Consider the following 12,777-nt stretch of genomic DNA (forward strand, 5'->3'; position numbering starts at 1 on the left):
GCAATAAACCAAATTAACTTTTTTTATTTTGATCTGTTTTTAGATTTTTATTTCTATATTTTCATTCTTCTTTGCTTTTACATAATCGCTTTTACATCTTACGTAAAGCAATTGAATTGTCCCTGTGGATGAAACGTGCAATATAAACTGGCCTGGCTTTGCCGAGAAGAGCAGAGGGTTAACTTTCAAAGAAAGTGTGAGTTATGCCTTTGATAGGATCTGTTAAACTTTTAAAGACAAACAAGTAGCCATCTGAAGCTAGATATTACAGCATACTTAATCACCATTCATGCAATATATATTATTTAGAAAAGCAGTCATTTACATACATATATTTTGTAGAAGAGAATATTTTTACTCAGACTAAATTTTCCCCATTTGACAAAAAAGCTTCTCTGACTTACAAACGATTAAACTCAAACCTTTCAGCAAATTTGACAAATAAATATAAATTCGGGCTCCAGAGCCAATAATAATTTTGACAAAGCTTGATTTCATATTATTATCTATATATTGTATTATGTGTCACAGGTAGTAATCAATATGCCCCAGTATTTAACATTTAACCTTCTAAATTATCTTACATATTTACAGCATTTATTTGAAAACAACAACAATTTGTGTGTTGTGTGACCCCACCCACACCCACACCCACACACACACACACACACACACACACACAAAAAAAAATCAACACAGGAAGTAAAGGCTACTTACATCCATTTTAATAAATAATTCTACTTTAATACTTTAATATACAAATTTGCAGTGCTCAATAATTAAATGTTCAATTATCAATGTCATCATTTCATGATACATCTGGAAATGTATCTTTAACAATATACAAAAAGCAATGGTAGAAGCAAACACCTCTAAGTACACTTATAATCTCCCCCCCCCCCCCCCACAAAAAAGAAAATGGCCAACTTTTCCACAGAGGTGTTACGATAGGTGTAGCTCACAACTTGAAATAGGGGTCTGTTCCATTCCACATGTTTTCACATCTGTGCAGCATGCTTATCAATCAAACAGACCCTGAATAGGTGTTATGAGCTAGGCCTGTGTTGACCCCGCTGTGGAAAGGACTCCATTTAGAATACAGGTAAGGAACACATTTGTACACAATAAGACAGCCGCTATGCAAATGAGCAAAGAAATCTGTATTATAGTGACAAAATAAATAAAAAACAAAAAAGGCACAGATGGAACAAATTGACCTTAATGCAAGACACATCTTTGAAGATATGTTAATGCCAGTATAATAATAATAATAATAATAATAATAATAATAATAATAATAATAATGTGGTAAGTACAATTCCTGAGCAAAAAAATATTTTTGCTCAGGAGGATAGTGGGATAAATAAAAGAGCAATTGCCTAAATGTTAGATTTAACATTCAACTGTGTAAGTACCGAATATGTAAATGTAATTCTCACACAATATGCTATCTCAAGTGCCTTTCGGTAGCGATTCAAACAGAGGAGATTAAATAACTTGACAAACAAGCAATCAAACAAAAACATGGAGAATTACAAAGGCCGGCATATTAATCTATCATTTCTATATGTCCTGACTGAGATATAATGAATGAGAAATCAGACAAAAGTCCTATGTTACCAAAATGCCAAATCAAAACCCAGTGCAAATGGAAATAGCTAACTCACACTGTCAGATATCATGTGGGGTTTTGAACTTAAGTGCATTAACCTTGCATAAGTTTGGATATTGCACGACATAGAAAAATAAGACATGAAATACTGCTTGTCATATTGTTAGAATATTGTATGCATATGCATATATATATATGCATACACACATATATGTATGTATGTATGTATGTATGTATGTATGTATGTATGTATGTATGTATGTATGTATATACACACATATACATATGCATAAAGATACATATATATATACATATATACACACATATATATATATATATATATACACACACACACACACACACACACACACACACACACATATACATACGCATAACACACACACACACACACACACACACACACACACACACACACACACACACACACACACACACACACACACACACACACACACACACACACACACACACACACACATACATACATACATACATATGTGTGTGTATATATATGGCTAAATCTTTCTGTCCAGTCAGTTCTGTTGAGATTCAAGTTCATTCAGTAAAGGCCATGTATTGAAAACATCCAATTCATCTCGTCATCAAAAAAAAAGATACATCTGCATGGGTTACATGTTTGGCGTAATAACTGCATTAGGGTAGAGGACATAAATACGTTGTGACTACCTATGTTAACAGTGTTCACTAGCATTATACGCCACTCACACCCAGTAGTGGCTACGGTTAATACGTGGTGCGGGGCCTCGGTGGCAGAGCGCTTCAAGCACCGTCCCCGCGGCTACGCAGGCTGCTGGGGGTTGATGTTCATGTGCTGCGGGTGCCCCAGCAGGCCAATCCGCTGCTTCTGCTTCCTCTGCTCCGTCATCTGAGGAGAACACACACGAGGGAAGAACACAGGTTTCCCGTCAATCTCGCTCTCGCACTCGACCCCCCTCCCTTGATAAAATCAAGAAAGTTGTGCCGTTGTCTGTCCCCATCGCGCTTTGTTTCAAGTATAAAGTCTACAGCGCTGGCCCCGCAGAGCCCGCGTACCAATAAATGTCATCTGAAATCCTGTCGTCCCCGCCCTTCTCCAGAACGGCAGAAGCTGTAAACAAACTACTAAAATTGAAACTCGGCGCGAGACAATTTCGGCATAGCGAATGGCAGCCATAACACAGAAGTCAACCCGCGTGACGACAGGAACGAGGTGGGGATTTTTTTTTTTTCCTGTTTGCTATTGCAATTTTCTGGAGGTGCCTTTCGCATCTCAGCCACGACAAAATGGTTGATATCTGAAGTGAGATGAAAGTGTGGTGAGTAAAAGAGGGGCATCTGAGTGACATTCTGCATTTCACTATGACTCATTGATCGGGACAAATTCAACTTGTGCTTTCAACCCTCACCCTTGCCCCAATGCTGAGCAAGAAATGCAGACATTGCCATGGAAACAGATGGGAAAACAAAAAATAAAAATAAAAACAAGGTACGAATTGGCTAAACACAAACTTAACGGTGGCATTTTGTGTTTAACTTAGAGGTGTCCTTGGTCGACATCGCACGCCCAATTAAGCGGAACATTGCAATGTTCATTGCAGTGTCCCGTCACGGCATCGTTTCCTCCTGTCTGGGTCAAAATGTCTCCTCATCCTCCGCTTCCTCCTTGATACTTCTCACTTCAACACTAAGGTCAGTTCCATCGCTCTGCCTACTAGAAATAGTGGACTGCAACCTTGGCCAGATGCCGAAAAGCGAAAATCCTTTAGAGGCTGTTTTTGCAATCCTTTTTTTTTTACTGAAATCTAAAACAGTTTAAACACAGCCTGACTCAAAGATAAGTGTAAAGGTGGAAATTACAGCTTAGCCACCTTTTTTAAACATTTAAATACACTCAGTAACACTGATAATCGACATGTAAATTAAAAAAAAGGTAGAAGTTGAAAGGATTCAAATGGTTTTCATTTAAATTTGTGTAGCTCAACAACCCTAAAATCCTGGTTTTATTTTATGTTTTTGTTCTTTACTTCCAATAACTTGCATAATATTTATTTCGAGGAAATTCTCTGAACGACCGGGTTCAGAGAAAACTCTTTGACAAAAAACAAGGACATAGGATCAAACAAATAAAACAACGACAAGAGACTTACAACAGGTTCCCGGCGCAGCGCACGCAAACTCAATATGGGGTCCTTGTCCGATGACGCACACAAAAAAATAAATAAATAAATAATATGGTTTTAAAGCCTTATGGGCCATGCCGTGACCTATGACTCACAGTCGTCTGCTTTTAGTAAGCACTGCGTTGAAAAGGCCATGGAGCTTGTTTGCTATTTAGATCTGTAGCCCCCACAATTCAACACAAATTTTCCGAGACACTTCATGTTTTGGGCTACCATTAGGATTTCAACCTCCCACCGAGTTCCCTCAAGCTGTGGAAGGAGTACAACCCGTAAGCTCCCCCATGAGGAGTTCATCTTTACGCACCTTCCGGCATTAATTTAAGCACCCTGCATCTAGAACCCACACAAGACTATCAGTGAGCAGATTCCTCAGACTGAAATCCATACGTGCAATTACTGTGATATTATTTATTTTGATATCTTTCTAGCTCTCAGACTTTTTGACTTATGTTGCCAAATTTGCCTATAGCACCAATTGCAACATCATTTGATATCTTTGCCATGAAAAAGTTCTTCTCCTGATAATTTTATTTTAATCTAATTTGAATTGAATCACATTGAGCTGTGTTTAGTTTGACCAACCTGTTCTTTGAGCTCGGTCAGCTGGCCTGAGAGGTTGGACACCAGTTTCATGGTGGACTCCAGCTTCTCCTGCAGATTTCTGATCTCGTTCTGCTCGCCATCTGCGTCGCTGCTTACCAGGGACATGGCCCTCATTCGTGGAAACCAGTCAAGATTGTGTTCCTGTGTCAAACAGAATTGAAAAAAACAAAATGTAAAGATTATGATCAATGGGTGGCTCAATTTCTAAATCAAACTTATTATTGTCTACAATTAGATGAATGAGTGAGCTGTATCTTCATCTGCTTCTTTCATGTAACTTGGATACATGGAATGGAATTTCGTGGATGTTGTTTTGGCATGACAAATTCAATTTGATAACATGAAAAGCCTGTTTATTATTTGGTGGACAATGAAATCAGGCTAGTCTCTGGGACGTTCCAAAATCACATGGGAGTGAGGGGCATATAGCCCTAATGCACCTCTGTTACCCAAGAGGAACCTATGGAGACTCGTCGGCTCAGATGGAGAACCAGACCAGCGGCCCCGCGGGCCAGATCTGGCCCCTAGACACTGCCAACCTCTGAGCCTCCATAATACCACAATTTAATAATATTTTTGATCTTTATCCATGGAAAACTATCGTTGTACTGCCCCAGCGTATTGCATAAGCTGATTTGCTTTGAAGACAAGATCGTGTGCGTAGCATGCGTTCACAAAGAACACATTCAAATAACACATCATTGTAACTGATTATCCTGTGAAACGAATCAATTAACCTAAAGAACAATCAATTTGTCAGCGTTCAAACCAAACATCATTTTTGGCCCACTTCTATATGCACATTTCTACAGTGTTGAAAAAGGTCCCCCACATGCGGTAGTAAAAACACAACGTGATGCCAGAATCTATTTGTTTCGGTCTGGTTATGGCCAAGGTTTGTAAGAGATTTGGCCCACAGTGGGTGACTGAAGGGTAACTGAAGAATGGAATGACGTAAGAAATTGCTATAAAACGTTTTCATAATGCAAGCATGTAAAGCTATTCGAGCAGTGACAAAACCACTCCAATTTATACATATCCGTGTACACATACGGTTTGCGTGTGTTCATTGAGTTCGGTTTTGTTCTCCACTCAAAAGAATGAGTGATCCCGGAGCCTGCAGTGGGTTGTTGTGCTCCAACAGGCTTGCAGCCGCGGGCCCTAGTGGTGGCACCCCCACCCCCCCACCCTCCCTCCTTCTTGTGCAGGACTGGGTCACCACACACCGACGTTAAGCAGCACTTTATGAACTCGCCTTTAAATCAGCCGCGACCGTGTCAACGCAGCCGTCTTGAACCCCTTCACATCAATACACACGCATATTTCCCCAGGAGCCGTTACTGTCATGCACTCTCACTTGCAGGTGTGAAGGCATGAGCACATCCATCATCAAACCCGGACAGCGGGGTGAACAGGGCGGGGGCGGGGGTGGGGGGAGGTGAGGCGTTGTACCTGCCTTCCCGCTGCTGACAGACACGCGAGAAAAGAAAAGTCCCTGGGTTTTGGTGGTTGAATGCAAGACGCAGGGCCACGGCTCACCCGCAAACCCGTTCTGGGTCAGACGTCAGGCCGCTAACTAATCTAGTGAGCGAGGCCACACTCATTCTGAAAGCAGGAGAGTGGAGACGGCTGTTTGCAAGTTCCACTTCCTGAATGCAAAACACACCAAGAATGCGCAGAGCTATTCTCACACGTCAAACAACTGTCATCAAACTGAGCTCGGCATTTGCTCACTTCTGGTTAATTGTGATATTTTTTTTATATTCTATCAGACCGACACAACGACAATATCCTAGTCTACGCTGTGCTGCTAATCTGAGAGTTAGAATTGAGTCAAGCCTCTTCTTGTAGCGATCGTATCGAGACATTTTTTTATTTAGAAATTGTACCCATATTCTTCCCCAATTCAAACGAAATTCTTTTAACACAGCGTTTGCTGGTTAGATGAGATGATGGAGACAAAGGCAAGTTTTGCACGCAAGGCTTCTGACCACAGCCGCTCGTGCTTGCTTTTGTCACTGGCCTCTGCAGCTTCCTCCAGTGTTTACAATGGAAACCACTTCCAGTAAGCCGGGGGACGTTGTCACGACTCGGGACTCTTGCCTCACCTTGGCTTGATGGAAATGACGGAAGTGCAATTTTTCATTATTAAAACCGTGACAGGCTGTGACAGAGAAACAGGATGTGCTGCGGTTCCACAATGCAGCAGCAGTGTCACAGCCATGTGACAAGCTGGTAGTAGAGAGTTTACCACCTATTACAACCTCGCAAATGTAGCATACCAAAACAAAACAAAACCAAAAAAAACAAAAAAAAACTGCAATAATGAGCCTGCATCCAGTTATGGTTTTGACTTGTCTCTGCCATTGACGTCAGGCTGAGTCATTGTTGTAGTAGTCTTGGTTGACACCCCCGGCTCTGTCCTGTGGCTTCTTCCAGAGAAACTCAGTATCGACCCATACAAAAACATTGAGAAGTTTAACACATCTATTGGGACAACCACTGGGGAAGTTTTTTGTTTATCTTCAAAGAGTAAGGGTTGGATACTACATACACACACAACCTTGTTCCACTCAACTGGCTACTAATAATGGCGAAAGAACTGAGCTGAAAGGACCCCTCCTTCTTTGGCAAAGTCACCAATTTGTTTGACAAGATAAGATAAGATAAGATAAACCTTTATAAGTCCCACAACAGGTGAATTTACATCGTTCACACAAGATGTTGAGGTGGCTGATAAAACAAACATGCCTGTCATACGTATGTTTCGGAAAAACCACAAAAGAGAGAAAAACAAACGCAGACATTAGAAAACGTGTCCCAGAAATCCTAACCAATGCTTCCAGCAGTATGCTTGCACTGAGCTAAGATTTACCTGTGGCCCATTTTAACACTTAAACTTCGACATGGTGGCTCAGTGATCAGCACTGTTGCCTCACAGCAAGAAGGTCCTGGGTTGAATCCTTGTGTGGAGTTTGCATGTTCTCCCTGTGTTTGTGTGGCTGTGCTCCAGTTTCCTCCCAGCATCTAAGACATGTATGTTAGGGGTTAATACCTCTGTCGGTGCCCCTGACCAAGGCACTGGCAAAGAGCTGGAGTTGGTCACTCATCAAAAAACTATTTCTGAAATAGTCCCAAATATGCAATTGAATTGTCAGCCACTGTCTAGAAAGTACTGGTTGTTATGGGAAAAAAAACAAATTTGTATGACATGTGGCCCTAAATTGGTAATGGTGACCCATAACACAATTTACTTGTAATAGCTCCCAAGCCAAAAAACTTGGTGTGTGGCCGCTATAACTTAATGATGCTATTATGATAGATTAGGGTGCTGTGAATCAGCTTTCCCTTTTCATGCTATTACGTGAAGTTGGATTTTTAGTAAAGGGGACTTGACTGGTTTCAATTTCTAACATTTGTATCTCATTATCAGCAACATTAAGTAATACTTCATTTAAACATAATTCTATAATCTTAGACAGTGTTATAACTTGGTATTTGTCAACACAAGGTTTGTGCAGAACTGGAATCTTTTTGAAAATTGAATTGGCTAAAGTGGGTCAGCCGATGGGTCACTGAGGACATTTTACTCTCTGGATACTCATGCCTGGGATTACTTTAAACCTGCCGGCCACAGGGTTTGTGTTTGTTTGATGGCTGGGGTGGGTGGGGTCATTTCAATCTCAAATCAGGTGATTTCTGACAAGACCTACAAGAAGCTTGCCGCAGACAGGGTTTTAAGCTACGTAGCGAAACTACGTCAGGCACCAGAGACAGCAACCGCTTTACGAGCAAGGGCTTTCCTGAGGCACTCAAGAGCTTTATGTAGGGACTGCATATTGCTGAGGCTACATTCCAAAACTAACCTGTTGCAGTGTTATAGCGGTTTTCCAAATGTCTGTAAGTGAAAACTACTAAGCCTGTGATAAAAGACCACAGGCAAGACTTTATAGGTTAAACTTAGGTTTAGGGTGGTTGATTTACTGTAGGTGAGATTCATAACCTATTTCAAGGAACATGGACAGTAAGTCTTGTAGATGAGCATGTGGTGAGGACTATAAGTGTTGACAATTGAGATGAAGATATTCGCCTTGCCATACTGTCATGGTTCCTTTGGCCTAATAAACTGGGGTTAACAGGTTCACAGAGCTGTGCAGCTAAGCCCTGGATAGCAGGCGTGGGTGGGGGGTTCCCACACAGGTCAACAGCCGTCATGTGGCTATCTGCTGGTCTGGCCCTTATTAGGCAATTGGTGTGGTGAGACTAGTGCATGGTCTTTAACATTAAATAGTTTGTTTGTCAGACGGTGTTTGAGAGGGAGAGAGTGGGTGAGTGTGTGTGTATTGAATGATTAAGGTTAGGTTTTGCTGCTATGGGGGATTAACCTATACCATGCCAATGGCAGGGCTACGTCTGAGGTTAATGCTCCATTCACAAAGCTCACGAATGTGATAATACTTTGGCAGGATTCAAGGTCACGGAGCCAGAGATTACATAATTTAAACACCAGCTCTCCGGGTCAGAAGAGGACGAGAGTCACTGCCAAGTATATTACGAAGCGAGGCAGCAGCCAAAGTAATCGACTCCCCTCTAGCTGCTATACATGGATTGGCAAAGCACCAAAAGCTCCTCGGCCGTTGTTCTGGCGTTCCGGTGAACGTCCGCAAAAGTCAGCCAGTTATTGTGCCTGACAAAATAGTTTCAAAGTGATTCCGCATTGGATATTTATTCAACAAAGAATCCAGCAGTATGTATCTGCAGTAAGTCCTGAGAACAGAACGTGACTTGGCTGCATTTTCCATGATAAACAGGAGAATCGAGGAGTTGATGAAAGCAAGGATATTTCTTCAATCTATGTGAAGAACTCGACTCTACTTTTTATAACTTCTAATAACCCAGCGTCTTAATGTCTCATAGTTCTGAAGGTGTTGGTCGGGGGGCAGAAGGACAGCATCCTCACCCTGATCATCTCGGCCACGTAGCTCTCAGGGCCTGTGTACTCAGTTGAGTCCTTCACCTTCACCAGGACGATGAAGAACAGGTAGTGCCACATGTTGTGCTCCACTTTGATGTGCTCCTCAAAGGTCACCGTCTTGTTGTCGAACTTGTCTCTCTCCAGGCCTAGGGGGAGAAAAACACAAGATCTAGTTTTCCCCCAATTGGTTAAATGGTGTGAAAAACAAATGCACAAGAAAAATGTGTGTATATATATATATATATTGCAGTTTAAATAATACCCCCTAATATCCTGAATAAACTGTCCATTTGTTTACCAACTGTTAAGACCTGAGTCAGAATGGCTGAAAAACGTGTAGGATCATGAGGAGTTGGGACAGTTAAAAGTGACTTCCACCAGAAAGAAAATGTAAAACTGTGATCCCAATATCTGCCATCCACAGATATTCTAGACAGAAAATCGACAACGACAAGAACTGACACTTGTGTTTGATTGAGGGAGGAGATTCTCTGTGCTCTGTCTAACGTGGTCAAGCTCCGCACGTCAGGAGGAAGAAGTGCTCCTCCTCCTCCTCCTCCACAGCAGCAGCCATGACTAATCAGCCATTCGGGGAAGAGGAGGCGTACGTGCTTGTATTACCCAGAAGAATCAAACCAAGAACCAATCCCTTTCTTTTTGTTGTAAAAAGCCAGAGCACCTCTTCACTTTTCTTCATCTTCTGCACCCACCCCCATCCCCCAATCACCAGACATACCCAATCCCTGTGCTGTAGGCCCGGTCCAGAGTGCCGTGCAGCGCCACATATTGGTGGCCTGGTTTGACCCGGTCACTTGTCTCGAACATTTATTATTATGGATTTATTCAAGCAGTGAAAAGTCAAAGAGTATCACACACATTAAATGGGAGGGAGAAGGAAATGCTATTGAGGTCATTAGGCAGGTTACAGACTTTAACATTAACCCAGGGTTGGAATGACCCCAACACATATATTTTGTGTATATATATTTTTTCCACTAATTTCTTTCAATTAATTGTAAACAACACATGTGATATTTGAGCTAGAAATTACTCTCCATTCAAAGATACAGAAGTCTACCCAGGAGCTTAATCAAGTTGAGGCTACAGTAAACCCACTTCTCCGAAAGTGACTCTGACTTGACCATATTGAGTAATACAGCAGCTCCAATCTTCCAATGAATCGGGCCACATACCGCAAATGAAACATGTTGTCTTAAGGACCTCTTCCTTTTTTTGCTTCTCACTCCTCAGGTCGGCAAATGTATCGATGATGACACCAAAGATAAGGTTGAGGACGATAATGATGACCATGAAGAAGAAGAGCAGGTCGTAGATCACTCTGGCCGCAAACAAGGGTTCCTGGAAGAGATAGGTGCAAGAAATAGAGGGCCATAACCAATGGGCTATGATACAGCAAAATCCCATTGTAAATTACTACTTTGGAAGTAAGAGGTTTGATGAGGAATGAATGAGGGATGTTTGAAAAAATCTTTGTCTGTTTTTTGCGGCGGCATCGCTATGTGTACCTCCTTGGATGGCTTCCTCAGGACATCCCCAACACCTCCACCGCTCCTCAGGCCGTGGCTCAAGACAGTGACAATGCACATGAGCAAGGAGTCACACGATCGCTCCTTGTCCTCAATCACGACCGCTGATGGCTGGGGGGCAAGGACCGCTGTTCGTGTATAGCAAGATGTTAGCCGTCACAGACATTTGACACTGACCTGCCTTACAAAACACTGAACACATACACAACCTCACTCTGTCAGCTACAGTATATTCCAAAAATACGGTTAAAGTAAAGGGGTACTAAGAATTTATACCGGGGCCCCAGAATTACAAGAAATGGCTTGGTTTTACCATTAATCAAAAACTCAAAGTCATGTGAGACAACTTATTTATTAGCATACCCACACCCAGTCGCCAGTTTGGAGTTTTTCTCAAGGTATTCCTTACAAACAAGACAGCAGACCTGCATAAGTGGCGAGCCTGGTCGTGATGGATAAGGAAGCCTAAGAGAGGTCAGGCCCCAGACGGGCTTGAGCACCTGACAAGGGTGGCTGATCATATCAAAGAAGTGCATGGACTCACCGTTGATTAGTGTTTCCTTGTCGAGGTAATTTGGTTTGCTTGAACCCGCAGGTTGCGGTCAGAAACCCCCTCCATGTCCCCGCAGTGGACCTGTTTGACCCCATCCCGAGCCTGACAGTTATTAACCCCCAACCTTTGCACCCTGGGGCCCCTCGGGAATTAGCCTTCATCCTCCGAGAAGCACAGGGAGTTTAGCTGCCCTTTGCTGCCCCCCATGCCCCAACCAAACCAGGCCTAATCTTGTAGATGCTCAGCTCGCAGCCACCGGCTCGAAGCAAAGAGCCTCACACAAGCTCACATATCCACGCATGGGAAATCTTTCGACATGGGCGTGCACCAGCATGCGGATTCAAAGGTATCCTTTGAACCCCTGCTTTGAATTTTGCGCGCACACACACACACACACACACACACACACACACACACACACACACACACACACACACACACACACACACACACACACACACACACACACACACACACACACACACACACACACACACACACACACACAAACTCTCTCGGCTACATACCGTCCATCAAAGTCTCAGCGGAGCAGTTCTCTCCGTTTTCTTTTTGACACACTCCTCCTGAGAGGAACTCTCCAACCATGCTGGCTCCATGCTCTGCCCACGACAAACACAATACACATCAGAGGGAAACGCCATTTAATGCAAAGTCAAGGCAAAGTGACTTATGTTCATGATTTTCTACTGAAGTTGAGCATACAGGCTGAGGTTTCGAACTCACCTAGTGTTTTATTTGGTATCCGGTCAACTGCCAGGATGAAGTCGTCTTTGAAGAAGATGTAGCCCACGATAGAGAAGAGGTAGACCAGGATGAGGGCCAACACGGCTGTCAGGACAATTGAGCGCCCGTTTCGAGTCACGCTTTTTATCACGTTCAGCAAGGTCTCTTCTCGGTATACGAGGTCAAAGAGCTACCACGTACAGGGAGGCAGAAGCGGAGGTTAAGCGTAGTTTGTAGTGGCAGTAAAAACAGTGTGTGTTGAATTGAGGCTTTGAGTGTGTTTGTTGTGGCTGCGTGTGCTCACCAGCAGACTGTAGAAAAAGACGTGAACAAAGACCCCGAAGCTACAGATGATCAGATAGAGGAGGTGGTAGAGGAACTCCACGTCCATGATCATGGCCTTGTACCCCCTGGTGAAGGTGCCCCGATTCCCCACAAAGCTCATCAGGAAGATGACTTTGTTACACACCTAAAGGAAACCATTGCGATAAACATTTGAAATCAAGCGTTGTGTATAACATGGGTGTGGGCACGGTGGCAAC

General features: G+C 42.8%; 1 protein-coding gene across 1 annotated transcript in view; it reads right to left on the reverse strand.

Moving 5' to 3' along the window:
- Positions 1-2,377: 2,377 nt before the first annotated feature.
- The window catches only part of itpr1b (inositol 1,4,5-trisphosphate receptor, type 1b), a gene marked incomplete at its 5' end in the record, with an annotated part of 94,949 nt that continues 84,549 nt past the window's right edge, over positions 2,378-12,777 (reverse strand). Inside the window, 8 exons of the mRNA XM_080000045.1 lie at positions 2,378-2,519; positions 4,396-4,557; positions 9,377-9,537; positions 10,585-10,750; positions 10,918-11,066; positions 12,019-12,111; positions 12,236-12,425; positions 12,540-12,704. Coding sequence (XP_079856171.1) covers positions 2,433-2,519; positions 4,396-4,557; positions 9,377-9,537; positions 10,585-10,750; positions 10,918-11,066; positions 12,019-12,111; positions 12,236-12,425; positions 12,540-12,704 — 1,173 coding nt within the window. The 3' untranslated portion in view covers positions 2,378-2,432. The remainder of the gene's footprint in view (positions 2,520-4,395; positions 4,558-9,376; positions 9,538-10,584; positions 10,751-10,917; positions 11,067-12,018; positions 12,112-12,235; positions 12,426-12,539; positions 12,705-12,777) is intronic.

The sequence above is a fragment of the Zeus faber genome (genome assembly GCF_960531495.2).
Source record: "Zeus faber genome assembly, chromosome: 5".
NCBI classification, from domain to species: Eukaryota; Metazoa; Chordata; class Actinopteri; order Zeiformes; family Zeidae; genus Zeus; species Zeus faber.